The 27,862-nt window shown below is 43.1% G+C and overlaps 3 protein-coding genes and 1 long non-coding RNA gene across 7 annotated transcripts in view; 2 read left to right on the top strand and 2 right to left on the bottom strand.

Annotated features, from left to right (window-relative positions):
- On the top strand, positions 1-7,122 carry trpc6a (transient receptor potential cation channel, subfamily C, member 6a). Of its 3 annotated transcripts, none has more exons than XM_086098922.1 (15): positions 1-169; positions 240-556; positions 886-1,018; positions 1,135-1,435; positions 1,806-1,991; positions 2,084-2,248; positions 2,332-2,566; positions 3,084-3,311; positions 3,400-3,664; positions 3,757-3,952; positions 4,537-4,737; positions 4,804-4,860; positions 4,927-5,002; positions 5,061-6,930; positions 7,029-7,122. In XM_086098922.1, exons 1-14 carry the CDS (start codon positions 48-50, stop codon positions 5,186-5,188), a joined length of 2,610 nt encoding a protein of 869 aa, XP_085955048.1. In that variant the 5' UTR covers positions 1-47; the 3' UTR covers positions 5,189-6,930; positions 7,029-7,122. The 3 variants fall into 3 exon arrangements, with proteins under 3 accessions (XP_085955048.1, XP_085955050.1, XP_085955047.1); XM_086098924.1 differs by having other exon boundaries at positions 4,930-5,002; XM_086098921.1 differs by having other exon boundaries at positions 4,804-5,002.
- LOC147160742 (E3 SUMO-protein ligase ZBED1-like) lies at positions 5,724-9,888 on the bottom strand. 2 transcript variants are annotated; one of them, XM_086098926.1, is made up of 3 exons: positions 9,476-9,888; positions 8,715-9,296; positions 5,724-7,706 (listed from the first exon to the last, which is right to left on the bottom strand). In XM_086098926.1, the coding sequence occupies exons 2-3, from the start codon at positions 9,184-9,186 to the stop codon at positions 6,700-6,702; spliced, it is 1,479 nt and encodes a 492-aa protein (XP_085955052.1). In that variant the 5' UTR covers positions 9,187-9,296; positions 9,476-9,888; the 3' UTR covers positions 5,724-6,699. The 2 variants fall into 2 exon arrangements, with proteins under 2 accessions (XP_085955052.1, XP_085955051.1); XM_086098925.1 differs by having other exon boundaries at positions 8,715-9,888.
- On the top strand, positions 8,799-14,532 carry LOC147160743 (uncharacterized). Its single transcript, XR_015097420.1, has 3 exons — positions 8,799-12,774; positions 13,500-13,613; positions 13,770-14,532. It is a non-coding gene; the product is annotated as an uncharacterized LOC147160743 (long non-coding RNA).
- arhgap42a (Rho GTPase activating protein 42a) overlaps positions 10,464-27,862 on the bottom strand; it is an 18,563-nt gene continuing 1,164 nt past the window's right edge. Inside the window, exons 2-24 of the mRNA XM_086098920.1 lie at positions 26,291-26,386; positions 25,207-25,268; positions 22,708-22,779; positions 19,722-19,823; positions 19,537-19,647; positions 18,356-18,460; positions 17,424-17,553; positions 17,246-17,346; positions 16,494-16,603; positions 16,349-16,427; positions 16,232-16,271; positions 16,092-16,154; positions 15,543-15,617; positions 15,355-15,439; positions 15,136-15,194; positions 14,969-15,074; positions 13,699-13,858; positions 13,484-13,634; positions 12,155-12,712; positions 11,930-12,083; positions 11,758-11,835; positions 11,212-11,291; positions 10,464-11,089 (exon numbers count right to left, since the gene is read on the bottom strand). Coding sequence (XP_085955046.1) covers positions 11,001-11,089; positions 11,212-11,291; positions 11,758-11,835; positions 11,930-12,083; positions 12,155-12,712; positions 13,484-13,634; positions 13,699-13,858; positions 14,969-15,074; positions 15,136-15,194; positions 15,355-15,439; positions 15,543-15,617; positions 16,092-16,154; positions 16,232-16,271; positions 16,349-16,427; positions 16,494-16,603; positions 17,246-17,346; positions 17,424-17,553; positions 18,356-18,460; positions 19,537-19,647; positions 19,722-19,823; positions 22,708-22,779; positions 25,207-25,268; positions 26,291-26,386 — 2,666 coding nt within the window. The 3' untranslated portion in view covers positions 10,464-11,000. The remainder of the gene's footprint in view (positions 11,090-11,211; positions 11,292-11,757; positions 11,836-11,929; positions 12,084-12,154; positions 12,713-13,483; positions 13,635-13,698; positions 13,859-14,968; positions 15,075-15,135; positions 15,195-15,354; positions 15,440-15,542; positions 15,618-16,091; positions 16,155-16,231; positions 16,272-16,348; positions 16,428-16,493; positions 16,604-17,245; positions 17,347-17,423; positions 17,554-18,355; positions 18,461-19,536; positions 19,648-19,721; positions 19,824-22,707; positions 22,780-25,206; positions 25,269-26,290; positions 26,387-27,862) is intronic.

Raw genomic sequence — 27,862 nt, forward strand, 5'->3', positions numbered from 1 at the left:
TGTCACTGGTGTGATGATCGGCTCAGTCCGTCTGATCTCCTCCCGGGATGAACCACAGGCAGGCGGCGACGGCGACGGCGAGCGCTCCCAGCCCCGACAGCCCGCGGGCCAGAAGCCGCGACAACCTGCTGACGTACGATGACTTCTCCGAGGATAACCGATGGCTTGGGTGAGTTTGAGGTGGTCTGTGCCCTTTTCTCACCATTCCGCACATCCTAAATTGTTTGACTTTGTGGCAGCCACAGCCAACTACTGGCTCGTGTCAGCGCCGTCAAGCGCCGGCAGGCCCTGAGGGGTCCGGCCCACATGTTCACCGCACCGTCCGTGGGCCCGTCCGAGGTGGAGCAGCGCTTCCTGGAGGCGGCCGAGTACGGCAACATCCCCGAGGTGCGCCGCATGCTGCTGCACGTGCCACACCTGAACGTCAACACGGTCAACTACATGGGCCAGAACGCCCTGCAGCTGGCTGTGGCCAACGAGCACCTCGAGGTGACGGAGCTGCTGCTGGCCAGGCCCGACTTGGCTCGGGTGGGAGACGCTCTCCTGTTGGCCATCAGTAAGATAACACTCGTCATTCTTGGTAGTCCTTAACCATAACCCTTATCCTTAACTCTCTATCCCTAGCCGGGCTAACTCCAAAGGAACTTAAAAGAACTTGTGAAAACTGAGTTAGAAGAAGAGTTTGTTCTGTCAAAGACTACTTCCTGGTTCTAGAGGATGGCGTTAGGATTATATGCTTAGGACGCGACTATCTGATTGAGTATTTGAGTAGGCTAAGGTAAATAACAAGACTAAGAAACGCAATTATCCCAACTTCATGTAAGGCTATGCGAAGTCTCCAACAATATGAAGGAGACGAAATCAATAATGTTGCGGACATTGCAGGCAAGGGTTATATCCGTATCACCGAGGCTCTGCTGGCACACCCTTCGTTCAGAGACGCTCATCGTTTGACAGCAAGCCCCGCTCAAGTGGACTTGTTGGACGACTTCTACGCTTATGACGAGGACGGGACGAGGTAAGACGTAGGAGGAAAAATGCTCGGTTGGACTCAACTCTCCTGGTCCTGGCAAATAATCTCTAGCTTCAGTCTTGTACGAACCTCATGTCTGACTCGTCCGTAACGAACCTCAGGTTCTCTCACGACGTGACTCCTGTGATCCTGGCGGCGCACTGCCAGGAATACGAGATCGTCCACACCCTCCTGACTAAAGGGGCTCGCATCGACCCGCCACATGACTACTTCTGCGGCTGCAACTCGTGCAACTACCAGCAACAGTTTGACTCCTTCAGCCACTCGCGCTCTCGCATCAATGCCTACCGTGGGCTGGCCAGTCCGGCTTACCTCTCCCTGTCCAGCGAGGATCCGGTGCTGGCTGCCCTGGAGCTCAGCAACGAGCTAGCCATGCTGGCTAACATTGAGAAGGAGTTTAAGGTACCTTTTAAAGATAATAAAGTGAACATCCGCTATATACTATGTTTCACCATTGCCTCTTATTTGGCGAATTGTGCGAGAGTAATCAGTTGTCAAAGAAAATTTTCAAAAGTTTATTTTAAAAGCTTTGCAGATTTTCACATTTTTTATTACACTGGGTGGAAATGTTACATTCTGCTGCCAAACTGACTGCCAGCTAAACATGCGAGTAAACACATGACTTTTTATGAGGTCGATGGGAGACGTAAACAAGGGCCTCGGTCTTATCTCAAGAATAATGTTTGCTTGACGTGCGTGTATAAGGAGTTTCTATGAGTGCTTATTTAACTTGGTCATCTATTTGATACAAGCCACATGGTATCTTGCGTAGAACGACTATTGCCGCTTATCCAGCCAGTGTAAGGACTTCGTGGTGGGCCTCCTGGACCTGTGCCGCAGCACGCAGGAGGTGGAGGCCATATTGAACGGAGAAACCGCCGACGAAGACAGCTACGACCCGCCCGGTCGCCCTTCCCTCACACGCCTCAAGTTAGCCATCAAATACGAATTGAAAAAGGTCGGACTGGAAATAATTAAGCTAGATTTGCTGGCGCTATGCTAACTACGCTAACCACGCTAACCACGCTCCCGATCATCCTACTTTTTCAGTTTGTGGCCCATCCCAACTGCCAGCAGCAGCTACTAAGTATCTGGTATGAGAACCTACCCGGGCTCAGGCAACAGACCACTGCTATCAAACTACTGGTGGTCCTGGCCGTGGCTATGGGACTACCAGGGTTGGCTTTGGCCTACTGGATCGCGCCATGCAGCAGAGTCGGTTCCACAAATCCTCTCAAAACTCCATCAGTCCCAATTTATTCCCCCAACTCATATTTGCGATTGTCTTTGCGGACCAGGTGGGGCGGGTGATGAGAAGCCCCTTCATGAAGTTTGTGGCACATGCCTCGTCGTTCACCATCTTCCTGGGCCTGCTGATCCTGAACGCTGCAGACCGTTTTGCAGGGACCACATTGTTGCCCAACATGACCCACCACAATTTACCAGAAGTGGACGCAAACCCAATGCTGCTCTACCGCATGACCACAACGCCCTTCACCTGGATGGAGATCCTCATCATCTCATGGGTCATGGGTAGGACCATGGAGAACTGGAAGACGGGGGGGGTTATAATACAGATTCTCCCCGTACTTGCATGGGTTTTCTTCAGTTTCCTTTTACATTGAAAAAATGTGCACGTTATGGTCATTGAAGACTCTAAATCGGGCTTGGGTGTGAATGGTTCTTTGTCCATATCAGGCTTCCCTGATCCTGGTTCTCGATTGCCGGAGTCCTGCAGGTTTTAGAGGGTTCTGTCCTATAACGTAACTGATTCTAAGGATAAGGATAATTACCAGGCTTGCTGATGAGCAGATTATAGGAATCAGGTGTGTTCTAGTACAGAAACATGTGAAAAATGCGGGATTCCAGCCCCCGAGGACCAGGATTGAGGAAGCCTGGTCTATATTTTCCCTGTGATTGGCCCAAAATCTACCACCAAAAGTCATCTGAGATATTCTCCAGTTGACCCGCGACTTTAATGAGGATAAGCAATATAGAAAATTGACGGCTAGATGGAGCTGGACCTTAACCTTTTGTCCTCCGGCTGCAGGTATGATCTGGGCCGAAGTGAAGGAGATCTGGAGTCTGGGGCCTGGGGAATACCTGGTGGAACCTTGGAACTTTCTGGACTTTGGGATGTTGGCGATCTTCCTGACATCCTTCAGTTGTCGTTTCTCCGCCCTGAGACTCGCCAGCTTTGCTCAGACTTACGTAGACGAGAATGACATCAACGTGACAAACGACACGCTGCCTCCAGAGATACTCTACTTCACGCTGGGTGACCGCGGTCTTACGTCTTTTCTGACCAGCTAGGTGTGCAGCCTTCCGGTATTCCAACCCAGTGTCCCGCCCTGTTTTTTTTGCAGCACGTATACACTGGTTGCCGTCGGACCCCCAAATAGTGTCCGAGGGTCTGTACGCAGTGGCGGTGGTGCTGAGCTTCTCCCGGATCGCGTACATCCTCCCGGCCAATGAGAGCTTCGGACCTCTGCAGATCTCTCTGGGCAGGACGGTTAAGGACATTTTCAAGTTCATGGTCATCTTCCTGCTGGTGTTTCTGGCCTTCATGATCGGCATGTTCAACCTGTATTCCTACTACCTCGGTGTCAAGCAGAACGACGCCTTCACCACGTGAGATTTCTCCGTTTCTCCTATATCCGCCAACTATATCGGAAACCGAATACATTTTTTTTTACTGTTGTGGCGGTTTGTCTACACAACAGCTTGGAGGAGAGCTTCAAGACGCTGTTCTGGGCCATATTCGGACTTTCTGAGGTCCGCTCAGTAGTCATCAACAACGGGCACAAGTTCATCGAGAACATCGGTTATGTGCTGTACGGCATTTACAACGTCACTATGGTCATTGTGCTGCTCAACATGCTCATCGCCATGATCAACAGCTCCTTCCAGGAGATCGAGGTTTGACACCAAATATTCATCACATTTACTATTAATAATATTTATGCTAAAGAGCTGTCGTAGAATTCACAAGGGAGAAAAATGAGGACAAAACACACGGTGGTGGAATTTGTCAAAGTTGTTATGACATTGAGGAGAAAACACACACAAAAAAATGTAAAACTAAACTCATTTGGTGCGTACAGCTGTGGAATAAGGAGGTGTAGTGGCCCAAACAGGCTATGGATAAAAGATTGAAGTGATAAAGGGAAATGAACCCCAAGAAAACAGGAGCAAACGTTAGGTCAAAGTGGTTATTTGTAAAACCACAAGGGGCTTATGGGGTTATAGTTAGTGTTGTGATTAGTCATTAGGAAGGTTTAGGATTAGGGTCATATGCTAAGGTTAGCATTAGCAATTGTGCGTATGCGCATTCGAGTTTGGGGTTAGGGTAAACATTTATGTTAAGGGTGGGTGGGGGTGGGGGTGGGGTAGGGAATAAAGTTTTATGGTTGGAGTTCAGGTTAGGTTCATGTCTAGGTTTTGCATGTTCAGTATTATGAATTTGTGGCCACCAACCTGTCATTTCTCTCTCTCGCCACCAGGACGACGCTGACGTGGAGTGGAAGTTCGCCCGGGCCAAACTTTGGTTCTCCTACTTTGAGGAGGGGAGAACACTACCGGTGCCTTTCAATCTGGTTCCGAGTCCCAAATCAATGCTGGGTTTGTCCACAGGAATCAAGTCTCTAGTGCTGCATTATGTGAGAGGACGAAATGAAGATAAACATGAGACACAACTTAACAAGGTGACGGTTTCCTGTTCAACAATCCTCCTTCCTGTAAATGACAAAATATATATATATTTTTTTTAGATGGGAAAAGGGAAAAATTCAGCATTCAGTGGTTCTGCACGTCCCTCCAGATACCAGGTAGCACCAAAACACGTTATATTATTTCGGAGAATTTTACAAAACTCATTTATGACATTCTTACAGAAGATCATGAAGCGTCTGATCAAGCGTTACATCATCAAAGCTCGAGCTGACCGAGAGAGCGACGAAATCACGGAAGGTGAGCTCACGTTGTAAAAATACTTTGTTAATGTTTAACCGAAATATTTTATGCTTAGGCGAGTTGAAGGAAATCAAGCAAGACATCTCCAGCCTCCGCTACGAGCTTTTGGAAGAGAAGTCTCAGAACACGGAGACGCTGGACGAGCTGATGAGGAGACTCGGGGACATCGCCACAACCTCATGATTACATGAAGTTTAATTACATTTTATTATGCCCCCCCCCCCTTATTTATGCAGTTGTAAAGACTGGTATTAACCGTGCAGCCCAGTGGCTGCATTTAAATCATATTATGTAAACTATTTGAAAAGCCCTCCGTGTGGACTTTGTATGTAATGTACCATGTAAACACATACAGTAAAAAAATAAAATAAAATGTTGACAAACATAAATACAAACTAACCCTAAAACAAAGACAATTACACCAGATTCTGAACATATAGCTGATAATAATGAAGCAACAGATTTAGATACAATATAACAATACTTACTGGTATATATATATATATATATTCCTTTTATCCTCTGCGAAGAGTGACTGTCACTGCATCTTAATGAGGAGCTGAGACGTTCCCATCATGTGCTGGATATCCAGAAGGAGCAGCACAACGTCCGTTGAGTTGAAGCAAGAAAAGAGGCAAAAACTCTTTATAAATAGCTCGTACATTACACGGCTAATGTTGCTCTTGTCGACACAAAAACTCACACACTCCCATTTTTAAAGCGCATACAAACTGCACAGAATAATTTTTTTTATTGAACTCAGCTCATAAGTGACCACTGAAACGTATACATATAGTATAGAACAAAAATATAGTATGTTTATGTAGGAAAACGTAACGTGAAGGCATTACTAATCGATTAACGCTCAATCCAACTATTGTGCAAATGTAACTGTTGGATTAAGTGTGGGTTGATTGGTCATGGCTGCAAATTACACGTCGTGTATCAAAACAAACTCATAACTTTGCCAACGAAATAAGACGGGGTAACCCTTCAAGTAACAGATTTGAACACAAATAGTGGAGTAACACAGACAGGCAATATAACAATATTCTCACAGGTATGTACATTTTTTTTAATCCTCTGCGAAGAACGAGACATATCACAGCATCTTACTGAGGAGTTTTAACTGAAGCCATTCCAAAATTAGGCAGAATAGAATTTTGATTAATCAGCAGATTAACAAAAAAACTAAAACATAATGAATAAAATAACTTATTTTTTGCCCCCTTACTGCTCACAACAATAAAGATATGAATTACAGGCATAATGACTGTTTTACATTACTTTAGTATTCTATAATTCGGATGATTTTTTGACACATTTTGGGGCGAGGGGTATTCGTTAAATGTCATTAAGTTTGTCTCATTATTTATTGGTCAAAGCTTCTCCGCACTACCCACTGAGCCACAGTGGACTTTGACTAATTTTAAGACATCTAATATCATCTGGTCGATTAATTGGTTGTCCCGTAGTTTTGTTACCTGTATGAAGGTATTATACTGCCCCCTGGTGGCGGCTATTTTTCCCCAATGGGAAATGTAAAGCAAAATGATTGCTTTTCCATCAATATCTTTTTTTGTCGCTTTATCAAATTAAAACAAAAACGTAAGAAAATAAAACAATTGCATCGTTTTTTTTTTTTTTGTTTTTTACTCGATAGTAACCAGCTGAGCTGTGCACTGAAACCACATTTACAAATTTTGAGCCAGGAAAACCAGCCGGTCGACGGCATCCGGTTTGAGCGCGGCCCTGTGGCACGGGACCAGGTTGCCATCGGTGCTGAACGCTCGCTCGGACGGCGCGCTGGTGGCGGGGATGCACAAATACCGCCGAGCGAGCTTGGCGACGCGAGGGAAGTTGGTCTGCTGGCATCTCCACCAGTCGAACGGGTTGACGTCGCTGTCCACGTCAGCGTTCTGCAAGTAAACCGTCAGCTCCTTTCTGACGCTTTCTTCTTCCGTCACTGCGCCGCCCTGACTTTTGAAAAAGCTGGCCAAAGTCTTTCTTCTTTTCGGCTTAGGGGGAGGATCGGGTTCGCTTTCCGCTCCGGAAGCCGCAGCCGCCGGGAGAGGGTCCTGTTGAGGCTTCGTTAGCGAGACGATCTCTTCGACCGCCCTGGATAGAACCCGCTCCACCTTTTCTTCATCGGTATACTTGGTCCGGAAACGCGGGTCGAGAAGCGAGGCCATGTCGAGCAGGTCGTCAATGACCGGATGGGAATATTTCCCGTTCAAGTCGGCGAGGACGTTCCTCTTCACGTCCTTGGTCAGCTGAGGGTCGTTCTCGTCCTCGGCGAGAATGGAGGCGTTGAAGAGCTTGAGCACCGGCTTGAGGTAGGAGACGCTGACGTATTGCTCTCCCGACAAGGCGTCTGTGAAGTCCTGGAGCGGACTCAGCGCCTTGTTGACGGCCTCCAGGACGTCCAGGTCTTGCCAGCCGGGGACCAAATGCCGGGATTTCTTGTCGTCTTTCAGAACGTGACTGATGGCCCTCTCTTGCTCGAGCACTCGCTGGATCATGACTTGACGAGAGCCCCACCTGGTCGGCGTCTCCACCGTCAGCACGTGGTTTGGAAGGCCCAGGTAGTTCTGAACAATGGCCAGGTCTTTGCGTTTCTTACTGGAGGACGAGAAGGTGGAGACGATTTTTTTGCACATGCCGATGGCCTCCTGTATGCGCTCGTCACTCAAGCCTTTCTCTGGGAAAACATCAAACACAGTAGAGGGATGTTTAACAAGACTTTTTTTTTCTCCAACTCTTGAGTAGTCAAAGATACCGATGCTAAGCATTGATACCACCAGTACTTTTGATACATAAAATGCCCCCCAAAAAACAATGACAATCGCTTTTTTCCCTCAATATGATATGAAATTAACTCATTCGCTGCCATTGACGGTTATAAACGTCAAAAAATCATTTTGATTTTTCTTTTAGTTAGTTTAGATTTTTTTGTATCTGTTCAAAATGTACAATATAAAAAAATCTAGGTTTTCACACTCTTGTTAACAAAAGTGAAAAAAAAAGTTTAACTAATAGAAGTAGTTAAAATGAGGTGTTGCGCTTGCTCTGTTCCGGCGGGGGTCGACGGCTCCCCTCTTTGGTGGAGATTTTAATGCATGCCAGATCCACCACAGCAGCATCTATCGAAACTCAGACACAATCTGCTTCCTCCTCAGGTCGTTGAATCGGTGGAGGCTGGTGTCTGTGGATCTCACTCGGCTTCGTCTGTCCTTCCTTTCTTTCCTCAGTCTCTCCTTCGGTCTCTTGAGGTCTCCCTGATTTTTTGGGGGGATTTGTTGGAATTTAGATGTTTCTGGGGTTGGGGAAGAACTCTGGTGGGTGGCGTCTGGTCGGTGCTGGATTTCACTTTCCTTTGTTTTCTTTGGTCCCCCTCGGGTCTCCTGACGGCGGTGTTCGGTTTAGGTGAACGTTATGGGATTTTTTCTAATAGGTTTTTGGTGAGCTAACAAATACACGCACGCACGCACATACTCACCCACATTGAAAAACAAAAAATAATAAAATAAAAAAAGAGCAATGATGATGACATTACTGAATGAACAATACTGAGCTCTTTAGGATTTTTTTTTTTTTTTAAATTAAGTAGTTAAAATGAATTTTTGACGTCTATATGGCAGTGAATGAGTTAATGAATAGAATTGTTAGTTGCAGCTCTATACATTATTAAGTAACATCCATTGCTTACCTATGGCTAGGTGAAGTTTGTGGCCGAAGCACTGGAGTCCAGCCCACTTGTTGATTTCCACAGCTTTCTTGACGTCCTCTCCATTGTCCGTGGTGATGGCCACCAGTTTCTTTTCTGGAAGCCCCCAGGAATCGAGCGCCTCCTGCAGGCCCGCGGCAAGCAACTCTCCGGTGTGGTCATCGGGAAAGTAGCTCGTCTGCAGACAGTGACTTTGCAACACCCAGTCGTCGCTTATGAAGTGAACCGTCATGCCAAAGTAGGGCTCCATCGTGCGACTAAACCACTTGTCGGTGGTTGCTGCAAAGTAGCGGACGGCTCCCAGGTCCGTTTCCAGCTTGGCTTTGTGCTTCTGGTACAAGTTGGGGATTGCAACTTGGCTGAAATACTTTCTGCTCGGTACTTCATACCTGTGATCCAGCGTCCTGACCATCTGCTTGAAGCCTTCTTTTTCCACTGTATTCAGCGCGATCATGTCTTTCGCGAGGTGGATAGTGATCGCGTTGGTTATGTCGATCCAGCGTCTGCTTTTTCTGTCGTAGGGAGTCCCCCTGGCCAACGCGTCTTGCAGGGATTTTCGGCCTCCTGCCGATCCGAAGGGCGCAAACTTTAACTTAATACATTGTTCATATTCCGAAACGTGCCTGCGGCTGAGGTGGTGGAGCAAATTGCTCGTGTTGCCGCCACCCGCCGCAACTTTAGTAAAGCAAATCGTGCATAAAATGTTTTTTTGATTGTAGTCAGATATTTTGAAACCAAAATACCTCCAAACCACAGAATGTGCTCCTCTCTTCGGCACAAGTTCGTCTGTTTCCTCGTTTTCTCCTTCTGAAATTTCGACCAAAATCTGTGACTTTAACTTCATGCTTTCTTCATATTCCGGGACGTGCCTGCGGCGCAGGTGGTGGCGCAAATTGCTCGTGTTGCCACCAGTGGCCGAAACTTTGACAAGGCAGATCTTGCAGAAAATGGTTTGTTGGTCTTTGTCTGATTTTTTGAAACCAAAATACCTCCAAACCACAGACACGGCTCCTCTTTTTGGCAAAAGGGCTTCTGTACCACCATTTTCTTCTTCTGCTCCAGAAATTACGATTTCAAGTTGTTCAGAGTCTGTCTTTTCCATCTTGGCCATCCAGAAACGAACTGCTGTTTTCGTTCACCGCGTCTCGCAGTCTCACCGTGCGTAACATGGAAAAGGTTCCCATGTGAAACAGATGCGCACGGTGAACCGTTCTGCACGGTGTGTAATGAAACGCACCGGTATGGCTGTACTTGCTAAAAGGTCCTTATTTCCTTCTTTATCTTTTTGTATGTATCCAAAAGCTGTGAAGACATACAATTACTGTAAACTTCATAATTTATTTATATGGTTTAGTATTATCGTATTATTTTGTTTTATTGCTGATTTTATTTTGTTTAGCTATGTGTTAGTACCTCCCTGGTCTGTTCTGTGTTCGAGTTGTTCATATGGGGTATATGTCACGGGGGTGGCGGGACTTCCGCGTTTCACACATCAGCTTTGTTTCCGGCTCCGGTTTGAGACGTTTGGGCCGTGTCCCTTTACTTGTGATTCCGCCCTTGTGCCCCTGGGTTGCGCGTTTCCGTCAACGGATGCGAGTGTATAGTGTGTCTGTCTCAGTTGTCCGAAGCATTTCAGAGAGCTGAGACGCCCTGCGCGCTCCCAGCAAATCGGCAGGAGCGCGCGGTTGGGGGGTTGGGGGTGTTAGAAATAACCCACAAAGTATTGTTAAGGAATGTACGAGTCCTTTATTCGGACACGAAGGCACGTCAGGCAGCAGTAGGAAGACAACACAAACGTTCCCTTCCGCATATCCCACATGTGCGGACACTGACAGTTTCATCAAAAAAACAAAACACTGCGGTCAAACAAATACAGTAAATGGATGAGAATCAGTCGAGACGCACTGTTCAGTGATTTCAGCTATGCATTTAAATCAACACTAAGGAACTTTCAGTTTTCCTTGATTATGGCGGCGCCATATGGACTAAAGCGTATGCCGTAAAAGCAGCCAGCACATTTGTAGTTTTTTTGTGTAGCAGGGTTGCCAACCTCCTCAAAGTTGCTTAATGCCAGAAAAAAGCGTTACAGACCCCCTCAGGCCATGACAAAGGTACCATTCAACTATTTGTCAGCCGATGTTTCATCAAAAGAGTTATGAAAATATTTTTTCAAGGTTGAAAAGTACATTTGTGTTGCTCTAAATATAAACAGTATACGCTTAATGGATGGTTTCAAGTCAGGCAGCGGAGTGATGACATCACAGACGTTCAAGTGTATGCGATGTAGTTCTCGGGTATGATGCCCGTCCTGCCCTGGTAGGTCGCCTGGAGCCAGCCCGGTTCCACCGATGGATGCACTACCATGACAAAATAAAAATAAAAGATCAAAGTTTCCTTGGCTGAGGTAATAAGCAGTTTGTCATTCACTGCTGTTGCTAACCAAAACAGTCTCTCAGACAGCATTGCTGTCTTTTCTTACCATTTGAAAAGAGCGCCCCCTGTGGGAAGCTGAGCTCGTGGCTGTGCTCGGCCTCGCAGGAGTAGAGAGCTTTCGCTTCCCTGCCAGACCAGCGAAAAGAATCAAAACAGTTTTGTTCTTTATTTAAAGGGGAACCCCAATTTTTGGGGACAATAATATGGTATTCTAGTTAATATTGCGTTAGTGGAATATGAGTTAAGCAGCAAAATCCAGCCATTTTTATCCATTTCAGGGGGCGGCCATTTTGCCACTTGCTGTCGACTAAAGATGACATCAATGTTGTTCAGGTAACAACCAATCACAACGCAGCCTCAGGAAACTGGTCAGCTGTGATTGGTCGTTGCCTGAGCAACTGTGATGTCATATTTAGTCGACAATAAGTGGCAAAACAGCTGGATTTTGCTTCGTAACTCAAATTCCACAAATGTAATATTAATCATAATGTCATGTTCAGACCAGTGAGGTCACATATAACATATTAGTGTCAAGAAATGTTTAAGGTTGACTTCCACTTTATATTTGTCTACAAAGTGATAAGTCACAAACCTTCCAGAAGCACAAATGTCCAAAGCTGAGGAGAACACAGAGCTTTCACGTTGTTGTTTTTGTGCCCGGACGGATAACCTGGAACGCACACAAACGCAAACATTGTCGCTGTGAGACAGGTGGCGTAACTTGAAAGTTGTTCATAGTAACTATACGTCCTTAGGACACCTACACTGATCCCGGCTTCTGGTAGCCGTTGGTGGCCAGGGACTGTGAGGTCAGGACATCGGAGCCTCGTCGTAGGTGCGACATTTTCCGCGTCCGCGTGGCCTCTCGCGGGTCCAGTGATGCTAAACTCTGCACGGAGCCGTGACAGCTTCGGTAGTCTGAAACAGGAAACAAAGACAAATAAGTTGGGAAGGTACTTTTTAAAGTGTGAGCGGAGGATGTTGCGGACCTTCCGAGATGTGCAGGGAGGTGAGCGAGGACGACGTGGACAGCGGGTAAGGGAACAAGGACGAGGAGGAGGACGAGGACGAGGACGCCGTCCCGTACGCCGCCGTCCGGTGCTGCTGCGCAGGCGGTGACGAAGACCCCTTCGTCTTGTCTTGGCTGCTTTTCAGGGACGAGACGGACGACGTCCTGGGGACGGAGCGGACCTCCCTGGAAGGAGACCCCGAGGAGGAGAGCTGCACGGTGGACGAGGATGAAAGAGATTTGGACTCCTTGGCGGAGGACAGGGAGACGGTGGAGTCCGTCTGCTCGGCCGCGGAGCGCAGAGACAAAACGGACGACGCGGAGGACAACGACGACACGGTCGGCGTCTCTTTGTCTGTTATCCATTTTCTATCGTCTCCGTTGGAGGAGCAGGAAGGAGGCGGTTGGGCTTGAGTGGAGGGGCTGGGCTCGGCGGGAGGTGAGGACGGAGACGCGGCGTTCTTCTCCGAAGAGTGTGAGGACAGCGACTCTTGGCTGCCCATGGGAGTAGTGCCGGGACTGCTGCTGAAAGTGTCGCCTGATGGCATAAACGATATCGACTTATGCATAATATCGACAGACCCCTTCTACCTACCATAGGTACTTAGACCGATATAAAAACAAGCTTTGGTGTGTTATAACTAGGGGTGTCAGGCCATCAAAATTTGTAATCGTAATTAATCGCATGACTTCAATAGTTAAATCACACATTTTTATATCTGTTTAAATGTACAACATTTTCCCCTAATATTTCATACTCTTGTTAACATAAAAAAATGGAACTAATACAAATATGGCTGCATCTCGTCATTGATACAGTAATTTCACAATAAGTCATAAAATTGAGTTAAAATAAAAAATATGTACTGTAAAAAACGAGTGTGCTATTGATTTGTGTTGAGGTATTTTTTCTGCCACTAGATGGCATAATTGCATTTGTAAGACGTTGATGACAGCTCAGTGCATTTTTCTTCTAATCGTTACCATGAAGTAACTGGTGAAATTCTGCACATTTTCAAAATTGTAAAATACAACTTGACCCCAGTCTCTACAAATGCATGAATTATTATTATATTTATTACAGCTACATTTTGACGTGGACGTGTCTGCTGCGTTGCGACTGAAATTTCTCCAGTACAGGCAGAAAGGGGCGGTCATTAATCGCGCACTAAAAAAACGAGTGGCGTTAAAGGAGCTTTAAATTAACGCACTAATTTTGACACCCCTGGTTATAACAATAAAAATAAACTGTTATTGTCGATAACGTAACTTTGTATATTTTCTGTCTTGGCCGACGTAAAGTACTCACTGTCGTTGTCCGCCAGGCAAAGAGTGGGCGGGTAGAGGCGAGCCTTCCTTTTCCCCGACGACAGACATATGGCCTTGCTCCTTCGAGGCGTCGCCCGAGAAGATGGCGCTGGAGGTAGAGGCAGTGACAGGTCGGGAGCCTCGCCGAATATCTGACAGCCAAATACAGCACACAAGTGTTAACATGTGTACGCGTGTTTACCTAAATGTGTGTACCTTGTCGTGGTTCTCAACGATGATCTCCACCACAATGTTCTGGAATTTGATGTTCATCATGGCGGCCACAGTCTCCTCCTGCGACCTCATCAGCGTGGGACCAAAGATCATGCCCAGGTTGGACACAGTCATCAGGTTCTGGGCGCAGTGCAACGACACCCTGCATACAAAAACAAAAAGACTCCTCATGATTATCCAGCGTTTCATGATGCCAACACGCGTGGACTGACCCAAGTATAGATTTTTGAAAAACATGAACATTGCCAAATGATGTAAGGTTTTGGCCCGATGCAATATACTGTTTTTGTATTAGGGGTGTTAGTTCATTACAATTTTTAATCGCAATTAATCAAAATTTTCCATAGTTATTTTGTGATTAATTGCGAATTAATCACACGTTATATTTGCTCTAAATGTACAATAAAATATTTAGTTTTCCATACTCTTGTTAATTAACAGCTGGTTAAATATGGTCACCAAATGCAAATGTGTTTTTATCTTCTCAACCATTGGTACAGTAATTTTATAGGAAGCAATTCATAAAGTTTTTTGAAGTTCTAAAAATATACTAAACAGTTAAAGGAGTGTAAAACATTGAGTCATACATTTGTGTTGAGGTAACAATTCTGCCACTAAGTGGGATTAGTGTTTCATGTTGGACGTTGGTGACAAGAACAGTCCATTTTTCCTTTCAAATTCAGAGCAATTAGTATTTGGAACATGAAGCAATTCGTGATCTCCACACCATTTTGTTTCTTGCAAATTGTAACCAGTCACCAATCCCCACAAATACTTATGTTTTTATCACATTTATTATTGCTAAATTGTGGTATATACCCCTTTGCACATTTATGTAATATAAAGCATGAAATAAAATGTTTTTACATCAATTGTATTTAAATGCTTAATGCCCGTAGACATAGTATTTAATGCGTTAATGGCATTGAAGGAACATGAATTTTAGCAAAATCAATTTAATAACTTAATTCTGCGTACCGGTAATCACCCAACCTTTTAATCTCCACCAAGCATTTTTACAAACCGATTTTTCATGAAAAATCCTCAAAATAATTCCACATATTCAAAACCAGTGACCCAGCCAATCCAGCAGATGGAGCAACCATTACAAAAAAAAGTGGCGTGTGGGGGTTGGCTCTTTTTAAATTATGTGCGTTACTGCCCCACGCAGGACTGGAAGTGGAACTACACCATACATGTTTGGGATTGTCTCGCTGTGTGTGTGTGTGTGTGTGTGTTTTTGTGTACTAACTTGTAGAGGTGATTGGTCAGGAGGTCCAGCATGGTTCGGTTTTTCTCGGGTAGCTTGTGGACAAGAGCGTGTATTGCCCTCACGCGATGCTTCTGGTCATCGTACTCTGTGGGAAAATACATTTGATACATTTGATATATATCTTAATACTTAAGAGACCTTCTTACTTGCAGCCTTAATGAATTCCTTGTGCAGTCTGTAGGACAGCACGGGTTCTGCCAAGCACCTGTGTGTACACATCACAAATATTATTCATTCATTCACTATTTTGTATTGAACATAATCAAAATATAGAACATGAACTATAATGTAAATATGGTACATCAGCTGCTTAAATATAATTCTACACAATCATTTGGATGTAAACATGGTCGAAAGCCAGCCACCTAAAATAATTCTTCAGTCCGCTGGTGATGGTCTTGTTGTCCCAAGCGTCTGCGTCTAGCCGCGCAACCGAAGCAGAAGTGGGGGCTGCAGAAAAAAAAAAGCAGACGTGATTTCAGCATGATTCATCCTCCATCATCGTCATCATCACGAAAGCAGGAAATAACATCAGCCCGAGCCGCCTTTTTACCAAACACGCTCGTCATCAGCCGCTGAACTTTAGAGTTGACGCCCCCGGTCCGGTACAGGCCCAGAGTGTTGAGGCCTGCAAAGCACATTTAAACACGATTTAAAGGGGAAGTCAACCTTAAGCATTTCTTGACAATAATATGTGACCTGACTAGTCTAAACTTGACATTCTTATTATATTACATTTGTGGAATATGAGTTATGAAGTAAAATCTTTCCATCTCAGGAGGCGGCCATTTTGCCACTTGCTGTCGACCGAAGATGACATCACAGTTGCTCAGGGCTTAGGCAACAACCAATCAGAGTTCACCTGTTTTCTGAAGCTGCACTGTGATTGGTTGTTACCTGAGACCTGAGCAACATTGATGTCATTTTCAGTCGAAAGCAAGTGGCAAAATGGTCGCCCCCTGAAATAGATAATATGGACTTAACTCATATTCTACTATCGTAATATTAACCAGAATACCATATTTAGACTAGTGGGGCTGCATATTATCTGGATTATTTGTAGTCATTCTATGTATTTCTACAATTTCTTGCCATTTTATACCTCTCGTTTCCACTAGCTCGATGCAATTCCTCACAAAGCTGAAGCCGGTCTCGTTAAGGAACGCTGTAAAGCAACACAAATAAAAACACTTCTGATGCAATGTGGCAGTTCTTGAACTGAATTTGAATCTGGTTTCTTACTCTCTTCCTTCTTGCTGAGTAGAGACGGCAGAGTGTAGATCTGAGGAGCCACAAACACATCAACACAAATTCGCTCAACAGAAGTAGAGGCACAAAAGTTGAAACTACGACTCGTACCGGTTCTTTCCCATCCATGGCCTCCATCCACAGTCGCCTGTTGGCCTCGGAGAGCGCTTGCAGAGTGATGACGCCGTGTCTGCACAAAGGGAAAAGGAGAATTGAAGGCAATACATCGCGCCACTCAATCGGAAGATTCTGTTACCTCTCCACCACTTCGATGTCGAAGCAGAAGCGCTTGTCAATGGAGTCCGTCTTCCTTCGCACGCACGAGCGAAGCCTGAACATCTCCGGGGAACCGTTCAGCACGCCGTTCTGTAAACGTAGATATTAGGGGTGGGAATCTTTGAATGTCTCACGAGTCGATTCCGATTTTTGGGTCTGCGATTCGATTCAGAATCGATTTTCGATTAGGAACGCTTTTTGATTCAAAATTATTTGATTGACAATGACTTTTGCTTCAATCTATAGATGTGCAAGGAATTGTAATGATCTACTCCAGTCTGACTCGCTAATGCTAATTAGCGCGCTACTCGCGGCACTTTTATCATTCAAAAGAACATCTCCACACTGCAAAAAAACAACTTTTATTGGAATAACTCGAGCGTGACTTTTTCTTTCTTTTTTCTAATGTGGCTACAACTTAACAGTGTATTAGACTGCGTAGAACCACACTGCCCTTCAGTGGCCAAACCAGGTACAACATGAACAGCGCTCCAAATAAAGGCACACACAGACAAAGGCAAGACAGTATAAAATAATTTAAATAAAATCGATTTTGGGAAATTTTAAATCGATTCTGAATTGTACTAAATGAGAATAGCGATTTTTATGAGGATCGATTTTTTGGCACACCCCTAGTAAATATGTCATCCAATTATTACTCGCCAGTTGCGCAACAGAAATGAACCGAATGAGTAGAAATAATCCAGTCAAAAAAGTTCACGTCACGCTCACCTGTCTGCTGACCGGTCGGGCCTCGGAGTTGCTCATGGTGAACATCTTGGAGCTTTTCTCATACGTACAGTAGTATCTGGTCCACACGCTGCCCAGCGGACCTGAAAGAACACGCCAGTGCACATTTTGCATGCCGATATGTCTGAAAGGTGCGCGCTGAATGTCTGATTTGGCTCACGTTTCTCCTGTATGTACAGGTAGCCCTCCATAGTGAAGCAGCCCGGGGCTTTGTAGTCCTCCTCGGCCGAGCGGATCCTCTTCATCAGACGCTCCACTTCAGCCCGGGTGCTTTCAAAATTGTTCCGGGCCTAAAACAATTCCAATTTGGCAGAGTTGGTAATGATTCTGTTGTCTGCGGTGTGCCAAATTTAGAGGACATATTTATTTTCACATTAAAAATATCTACATTATCTTTTATTAATTACATTTTTTTAACTACTTTTCATTTCAAAATAAGGATAAGTGATCCCAACTTTTGAACATTAGTGATTATATATATATATATATATATATATATATATATATATATATATATATATAAATAAAAGACAGTATCTATGTATCACTGAGCTGAGGCCTAAATATTACAAAATGGTAAATAGTAAAGTAGTAATTGCTATTTGTAGAGGTGGCGTCCACATGCTTTTTTTAAATCAAGTCATCTGTAAGGCTTTTTTTTTTAATGCTTTGGGATCATAGTTCAGGGTAAATTTAGAGCAATTAAATACAAAAAGTTCAAATGTGTGTGAAAAATTACTCATTTAATAATTGTCATTTGTAATGAATGTAATTATAATATTTAACAAATTATGGAAATAAATAAAATGTACATCAGTATTTGTATTTACAATAAATCAATTAACCAATAATATAAATACATTAAATTAATGAATTCATACAAAAATATATTTGGATTAACCATTTTGTGAAGCTAAATTATTGCAACAAATATCACAGGACTCTTGATTATATAAATGCATGGCAGGGCAGAGAACGGAGAGAGACGTACTCCAGATTTAGGGTTCAAATTATTAATAAAGGCAAGTATAAAGTTTTTGTGGTGGGCGTGTCTATTATTTACAGATTTTAGGGGCGGGTGTTTTAACTTACATTCTGCAGGTTGAACTGTAGCTGCTGTTTGTAGGGCTCAAACTCGCTGGCCAGTTCGTAGCCTTCGTGGTAGAATGTCAGCAAGCCTTGCAGGAAGGCCAGCAGCTGAAGAGCACAACAAAACCAGATTGTGGCAAAATAAAGATTTTTTTTTTTTTTTTTTTTTAAAGCCCGCAGGCTGCTGTTTGGGTCACTATCCTTGTTTACGTTCACAACAAAGACTTTCTCTCCCAGGCCGGGAGAGAGATCTCCACACAGGAAGCGGCGCGGCCGAAACAGGAAGTGGCCTTCACTGATATGTATCATTCAAACATGTTTATCGGCAGCCACAACAGAGCGTTTGGCCTCCTCTTGTGATCATAATGATGCTCAAGTTCACAAGTAATGACGCAGCGATATCGAGGAGACGTTTTAAAAGCCATTATATGAGAAAAAGATAAAGAACTTTTATAATTGTCCCCCAGAGGGAACGTTCAGTTTATAATCTTCATGCTACTTTCACACGGTCAACTTGTACAAACAAATTGTCCTTAGGACAGGAGTTGGCGTTTTGACAGTTGAAAGTTGGTATCTTGCGAGAAACGGTGCCTTAAACTAAAAGCCAACCTTAAACATTTCTTAACAATATGTGACCTCACTAGTCTAAACTTGACATTCTTATTATATTACATTTGTGGAATATGAGTTATGAAGTAAAATCTAGCCGTTTTTTTTCCATCTCGGGGGGCGGCCATTTTGCCACTTGCTGTCGACTGAAGATGACATCAATGTTACTCAGGGCTGAGGCAACAACCAATCAATCTCATCTGTTTTCTGAAGCTGCGCTGTGATTGGTTGTTACCTGAAACCTGAGCAACATTAATGTCATCTTCAGTCAACAGCAAGTTGCAAAATGACCGCCCCCCCTGAGATGGATAAAAAAAACAACTGGATTTTGCTGCTTAACTCATATTCCACTAACGCAATATTAACCAGAATACCATATTTAGACCAGTGGGGCTGTATAGAACATATTATTGTCCCATTTTTTTTGGGGGGGGGGGGGGGGGGGTGACTTCACTGAGTTCCTTGGACATTCTCAATTCTTCTGAGTATTGGTTGCCCTGACACATGATTGGCTCATCGACCTTGCCGAGTTAAGACATTCCATTCTCGTGTGTGCATTTTGTGTGTGTCCTCACCGGCTCCACAAACTCAAATTTCTTCCTCTCCTGCACCTCCTGGATCTTGAAGACGTATTGTAGCGAGGCGTCGTTAAACACCTGCCGATCTTTGCTCATCTGTGAGTCGGCCTGCGACGTTAACAACACAGTCACAGCTCTGTGTGTGTGTTACAAAGTGTGTGCCTTGTGTGTGTGTGTGCTACCTCATGTAGCTGTGATTCCTTCTTCTTGGAGGACAGGCTGAGGTGTTTCTCCAACACAGAGTAGTACCGTTCAGTCTCCTTGTCAAATTGCTTCTTGCCCTCCTGAGTGAGATAAACGCATGATTAAGAACATGTTTCATTCATAGTCCATTCTATATTCCTCGTCAATATTTAGCCACGCTGTTTAAACAGAATTCATAAAAAATGACGAGGCTGAGATGTTTGAGATCAGCTGCAACTCACACGCTGCTGCTACATTCTACAAGTAGCACCCAAGACTGCGTTTTTTTTCTTCTTTTTTTCCAGGCCCTGGCCACACGTGCTCACAGCACAAAATCTTCAGCGTTGTTCTCGATCAGTGGTTCCTAACCTTAGTTTGATTTTAACTCCTCCCTGTGGAGGTGATTCCTTTTAGAGCTTTAAATTAATCAAAAACTATTTTAATAATCGAGTAATTAATTATTATTTTTTTTCAATTGCCCAAATCCTCTGATTTCAGCATATCAACAGTAATTGTTCGCAAATTGTTGTAGTCCTTCATGAAAGAAGACTGATTATCTTCTGTGTTTAAACTTACCAAAAATAAGTTTATTTAAGTATGCTTGAAGTATACTCAAAATTAGGAGAGTATACTTCCAGTGTACTTTTTGGTAGTATACTCCACCAAGTAAATGTTAAGTGTACTTGTAAGTATACTAAAACATATACTAAAAGTTTACATACTGTAGTACAGTGGTGCCCAAGTCAGGTCCTCGAGAGCAACTATCCAGCCTGTTTTGCATGTCTCCCTCCTTCAGCGCAGCTGAATCTAATGATCAGCTAATCAGCAAGCTTTACAGAAGCCTGATAACGATCCTGATCATGAATCAGGTGGGATAGTGGAGAGAAACATGGAAAACAGGCTGGATAGGGGCTCTCGAGGACCGAACTTGGGCACCCCTGCTGTAGTATATACTTAGAAGGCGCTCGCTAAGGAACCAAAATTATAGGTTACATTTATTTATAAAGCATTAAAGATCATGTGGCCGGTTAGCCTAAAGGTTAAGATCGCCGCTACCTTGGGGTGCTTTTGTAATACACTTAAATGCAAAATTAAAATGAAGCCAATTAGTCGATTAATCGATTGAATAATTGATAGATTAATCAATTCTAAAAAATATTCGATAATGAAGGCACTAATTCCTCTATTATTGTAATCTCTTCATACAATGTCAAGCAAAAAAAGAAAGTGGCCGGACAAATACGCTCAATATGAATTCACATGTATCCGAAATGTATGGTGTTCCACAGGGTTCAATTCTGGGGCCTCTGCTGCCCCTGGCTTCCATCTTAAGAAAACAGCTGTGGTTGTTTTAAAGTGCTCTACAAGTGCAGATGAGTTCAGTGATGGGAGTTGAGCAATTCTAGTCCAACACAAGTCGCTAGCTAGCAAAACTAAAGGAATACTTCCTGAAGCTGCATGGAGATGCGGAAGACAAGAACACAACGCTACTCTACCTATGTCTTAATTTTGAAACCTAACACGAGAAGGCGGAGATAATTATGGGTCAGAAGCTCAGATCAGTATGTATCATGGTCAACTCTTTTTACATGTTCAATGACTATTTCTATTCATCCTGGCAAAGAAACTAGTGATTTCCAATTACATCTGAGGAAGAAACATATTTATTTTCAATACGGCACTTACTGTAACACGAGATGGCCGAGGAAATTGTGGGTGAAAGCTCAGTTTCATTCTCTTTATCCAACCGGAAAATCAAATATTCAATGTCGATTTCTATCCATCCTCTATCCAACTCAGTTTCTTCAAAATTCAAGAGATTGCGGTTATATTTCCAAATGACGCTTGACACAATACGGCTGACGTAACTGATGGCTGGGGTATCTGAGGTAAAAGGTCGTCTTAGTAAGTGGTTATCTCAATTTGGCCGTTTCTGGTGACAGTTTATTGAAACTCATAGATCATTGTTCTATATCTAAGAAAGGATGCCGTGCATGGTGGCTGCTCGTCGTCTGCTTCTAAGAGAAGATAACGTGAATCAGAGGCCGCCTGTTGAAACCAGACACCGGCCATGTTTATATCGCCTGGTTTCAAGTCCGCGACGCGCCTCCCAGCGTCCGTTCCCATGACCTATGTCCTGACACGTCTGTGGCTTATCGGAATAAGCCACACACTCAAGACTGGGACTGGGCCACTGCGGGACTAAATAACTCATCACCACACATTAACAATTGGGCTGGAATTTAAAGTTATATTAATTAACTACAGAAGAAAAACAATTCCATCTGGAATAAAACCAACATGGCCGACTTCCTGGTCAATTTCATGCAAGGGTCCTTGAGACTTTTTTTGAGTGTCTTGTTGTCCAGCCAATTTTGAGTGTATTGTTTTTGTATCTTTTTAATAAACAGGCAATTTCTCAATGATCCCTCATTTTAAAAAACACTATTAATTTCAATTCAATAATAGGCAGAATTTTTTTTTCGATCACATCAATGTACATTTTTTCTAAATATATATTTGTCGGTCTAGTAATTGCTAATTATACTACATAGGTCACAACGCATCTTACAGGACGCTGACATGTTTCGCCGCCATCTTTCTGCTACAGATACCCGAAAGAGACAAATTTATCAAATGTAGCAATAAGCGAAGTGCGCATCTCGACTGCACGGTAGCGGCGTGGTGCATTGTGGGTAGGCTAAACTACCATACGGTCATTGAAAATGAATTGGATCCAATGTGGAATGAGCTCTGATTTCTAACATTTCAACCGCTGGAAAGTGGCTGTTTTTTATTTAATGTATTTTAAACAAGCATAGCATGTGGTTTACTGACTTCGGGGGTTGACTTGCAAGCTTTAAGGTGTACAGTTACGCAAAGACTGTCACCACTAATCTCCGCCATTCAAATGACGGTTAGTTGGTAGCCTCGCACTGAGTGAGTTTTGTTAAAAGAAAAAAAAAGGCACTTCAGGCACTTCACCTTGACTGCGCCGATCTGCTCCTTGCGAAACCTCTCCAGCGGCGAGATTAGCACGTCGTCAGCGTTTTGGATCTGTAAGAGGGAAAAACAGATGAGTGTGTCGCAACGGCGATGAAGTAACATGTCATGGTCATCGCCGAAACACGCCTCATTCCCGCTATAAGGCCAACTCTCTGGGGACTCGCAGGCGGGGAAAAAAAGAAAAAAGAAAAAAGAAAAAGTGAACAGAATTAAACAAAGAGGTTTATTTGCTACCATGAAAGCATCATAGCATGACCATGTAATTTAGCAAAATTAGAATTTCATGGACATGACCAACATTAGTTAGTCAACCCCCCAAATTGTTTGACAATAATATGTTCTATGCAGCCCCACTTGTGTAAATATGGTATTCTGGTGAATATTGTGTTACTGGAATATGAGTTATGAAGCAAAATCCAGCAGTGTTTCTCCACCTCAGGGGGCGGCCATTTTGCCACTTGCTGTCGACTGAAGATGACATCAATGTTGCTCAGGTCTCAGGTAACAACCAATCACACCCCTGCTTCAGAAAACAGGTGAGCTGTGATTGGTCATGTCTGAGCCTTAGCAACTGTGATGTCATCTCACTGATCTGAATATATGACTGGATAGACTTTTGAAGCCGCGAGGCCGCCATATTGCTCCTCCCAGGAAACAATTCTCGGCATACGATCCTATACATTTATAGTATTGAAATTGGAGAACATTTGAGACAGCACTTAGTAAAAACAGCATGATTTATGATGTTTTAATTTGTTAAACATAAACAAGAGGACTTCAGACATTTTACAACTTGCCTTAAATAAATGTATAAATGATGTGCTTAATGATGTTTACAGGAGAAAACTTGTATATTTTTTTATTTAAGAATGATAACTGTAATTTAACAAAAGATGCCTCTGCCAAATCTAATATTGGGGTCTAAGGAACTGAGCGATAAAAGAAAAAGGGGGTCTTCAAAGTAGTGAGGTCACATATAACATATTAGTGTCAAGAAATGTTTAAAGTTGACTTCCACTTTAAACTTGTTGATCGCCACACAACAATTACAGTCCTTTGTTGTTGATTGGTGGACAGAATAGGATTTTTTTTATTTTTTCATCTGTCTTACTTGTAACATTTTTTCCAATACTGCCTTCCACTCTTATATGACATTTCAGCACTAGTAGGACAACTTTTGAATAAGAGTAGAGCAAAACTGTGTCACTAGCTGAGGTTCTATTAATGCTTTTTGTGCTTAAATTACTGCAACATTTCTATGAAAACCAAGAAGACGACATTCTCATTTACTACTAACAAACTTCTTTAGCCAGAATGTGAAAGTACATAAAGGGGTGGGGCTAAACAAAGAGCAGCCTTTTGATTCATTGGTGGACATGTAATGGTCACTCCCAAAAGGCGACAAAAAGACCAAAAAACGTGTAAACATTATTGTTTATTTTGTCAGCTTCTTGTCCCTGCTTGTTGATGTCACGCTATTTAATGTAGCTGAGGTAGCTAATCGATTTGGTAGACCCGCCAAACTGAATAATAGATGACAAGCTTCCTGGTCCACGGATGACACTTTAGACTCATCTGACCCAAGATGGCTGACGACATTGTAAAAGCAATATAAAAGAAAAAGCCATATACGCCTGAGGATCATGTGATCGGAGATAAGACAGCTGTTGTCCACACTTGATTTTGTGTTTGCGACCGCACGACTCTCCGGTCACATGCTGCGACTTTACTTTCACATCATGAGGTCATCTGTGTGAAAGGAACACTTTCTTTGTGTTGATTTGGCCGCGGTGCTGCAACGGTCACCATGAAATTGGATACCACGAGACTAACTATGATTACTGTGCTGCTTTATGGCCACTTCTGATACAGTGCTGGTGTTAATGCAACCTTTCAAATTAGGCCTGTGTTAGATTTGTTAGGGTTTTAAATGAGCCTTAACCACTTGGATTAAGGAATCTAAAATGCACAGATGCACACAGATAGGCCTGATCCCGGATTCAAAGCCAGAATCGTCAAACTGTCAGGCAGCTGTGCTAATCACTAGTCCACCGTGTTGCCCATAGCTAACATTAGCAGTGGCATATAGAAAGGAAGTAGTGCTGCTGTGTTCGGCGCGGAACACTAAGAAAAACACACGCGCACACACACAGGAGTCTTTTATGGACTTTCCCAGGCAGCGAGGGGGCTCGGCTCTCACTGGGGAATAGTCGGAATAGGTTCCACATGGTTCCTCGTGCGCACATTCACAAAAGGCACACACACACACACAAAGGGGGACCCTGTAGAGAAGGTAGTAGACTAAAACACACGCTCTGACACAAAAGTTGATGAAGTGTGTCTGAAAGAGTCAGCGCACAGGGGGGAACTCAAGCAACTAGTCACGGTTCCAGAGAAAAACTTTCACTCAAACAGGAAGTCCCGGGTGCAGACACAACAGGTGGAGCAAAATGCGCATGCAGCGAGCTGCTTACTTACCAGACGCTTTCTCTCCTCCTCCATGGTGCTCAGCAGCTGAGAGAACTCCTTCAGGGACTGAGCTGCAACGAGAGTGCAAATACAAGTCAGAGTCAGGGGGGTTGCTATGGAAACAATGTTGCTTAAGGTGGCTGTTCTGCTGGGCTTTAGAATGATCCAAAAAGGCCGGTAGAACTAATGTAGGTCATCAAATAGTGGCCTCGACTCGAATTGAGTTATGCCCCAATTTTAAAGTTTTGATTTAGGGTTCCAAGCTTTGGTTAGGGATTCAAAGTACAGTTGGAGTTTCAGTTTGGGTTTAAAAACAGGGTCAGGGTTTCAATTTGAGGTCTCACATCTGGTTTAGGGATTCAATCTTTGGTTAGGGTTACAAGATGGCATTAGACTTTGGGTTTCAAATGAGGGTTTCACGATTAGGTTAAAAAATATGATGTTGATTAATTTATGCAATATTAATTAAGCAGAAAAATCCACCCATTTTTGTCCACCTCAGAAGGCGGCCATTTTGCAGTTTGCTGTCGACTGAAAATGACATCACAGTTGCTCAGGGGTCAGGTAATGGCCAATCATCTGTTTTCTGGGTTTGGTCATGTGATGATGTTCACAACATGAGACCGAATGGATTTTAATGCTTCATTCATATTCTACAAACGCAATATTTATCAGAATACTGTACAATGACTATTGTGGGAGGCTAACGCATAGAACATATTGTATTTTTTATTTTTATTTTTTTTACTTCACTTCCCCTTTCAGGTTTCAAAGTATCATATCGAAGTACTGTTTCAAAGCTGGGTTGGGGGATAAGTGTCAAATTTGGTTTAGAGTTTCTAAATAGGGTTTCAAGACAAGTCTGGCAGTTCAGGTTTGGGGGCTCAAATTAGAGTTAGGGTTTCAAAGGAGAGCTTTAAACAAGGATTTGGGCTTCAAGATGGGGTTTGGATTTCAAAAGAGGGCTTCAAGACAGGGTAAAGGTGTCAAAGTAGAGCTTTATGGCTGGGTTAGGGTTTGGAACAAAGATTAGGGTTTTAAGCCGGAGCTGGAATTTAGGGTAAGGGTTTCAAAGTCAGGGAGTCAAACCCACCGATGTTGATCTCGTCGTCCGTCTCGGCGTCTCCGATGCACTCAAACTGGAACTCTTGAAGCGACTGAGAGAAACGCTGCACCGCCTGCGAAAGGCCTGACGGCGGCACAAGAAACGGGACCACAATTTCAGCAAATTCTCTCATGATTAGAGTGCCCTGGTGAGGATATTATTGTTGTGTGCAAACTAGTTCACAGTTGACTGAAAGGAGGGCCCCTGGAATTTGGGGGCCCCGGGGCAGCTGTCTTCTTATCCTGGGAAAATAAGTTATGTGAAAGTGGAAAAATAAATAGTTGTACTGTAGAGAGGAAAGTACAGTAAAAGTAGTCACAAATTATTAAAAAGTTGTGTTAACAGTCGTAAAAGTAAGAGCCTTAGTAAAAGCAGCGGTTTTAGTTGTAATACTAAAAGTACATGTAGTATTTATTGTAGTACTTTACATAGTTGTTGTGGCTATTGTAAAATAGTTTTAGTACTAAAAGTGGAAGGAAAAAGTAAAGAAAAGTAGTACTTGTGCCAAATGTAGTAGTAGTAGTAATTATAGTATAATCTGTACTGTTAGTAGTAGGATTTGTTGTAATAAGGGGGGGGGATGTACAACTAGTTGGTTAATAGTTACAGAATAAATTGTACTAATAGTTGTTGTACTCAACATTCTAGTCGCAGCTATAGTATATGTAGTTATTTTATTTGAAGTTTGAAAATTGCAACTAGTAGTTATAGCCAAATTGTATTGTGTTCTCAACATAGCAGTAAGCAGTTGCAGTTATCGTATTAAAAGCAGTTGTATTAGTTGTAGTACTAAAAGTTGTATAAAGTGGTACTACAAGTTGCAGCACTAAAATAGTACCTGTAGTTTAAGTAAAGTAATAGTTGAGGACAAAAAGTCATTGTTGTGTTAAGTCGTGGTATTAGTTGTCGAACTGAAGACATTAGTAGTTATGGTAAACATTGTAGTAATAGCTGTAGTGTTAAAAGCATAAGTAATAGTGAAAGTAAAGTTGCACTGTTCGTTTTAGAACTAAAACTAGAAGTAGTTATAGTAAAAACTGTATGAGTAGTTGGAGCACTAAAAGGAGTATCTAAATAAGTAGTATCTGATTGTAGGGCTGGGTTTAAAAAAAAAAATCGATATATCGATAGCAAATCGATATTCCTTTTCATAGCCCAATATCGATTCATAAAACCATGAATAGATACTTGTAAACATGGCTACCAAATGCAAATGTGCCCTTCTGTTACTGAGAGTACCCCAAGAGGAGCCCAGCGTTTTTGCCACTTTATTTGCATAGTGCTGTGGTTGTAACCTATTTCAATTTTGATTTATTGTTTGGATCAGGTCATGTTCAATAAAACATACATGATTAATGTGACTGCATTGGATTCAAATTTTTTAATGTAAATATTCATATATTTATTTTATACTAGGACACCAATTAAGATAAATAAGTTTCTATTTGCAGCATAGATACTTCTGAGAATGTATTCTATATAAAAGTAAAATTGATACTGCATGAATCGTAAACGAATGTGAATCATTAATCGAATCAAATCGGGCCCTTCTGAATTGAA

Source organism: Leptonotus elevatus, chromosome 16 (assembly GCF_054856555.1).
Source record: "Leptonotus elevatus isolate MCC_2025b chromosome 16, RoL_Lele_1.0, whole genome shotgun sequence".
In the NCBI taxonomy this organism is placed as follows: domain Eukaryota; kingdom Metazoa; phylum Chordata; class Actinopteri; order Syngnathiformes; family Syngnathidae; genus Leptonotus; species Leptonotus elevatus.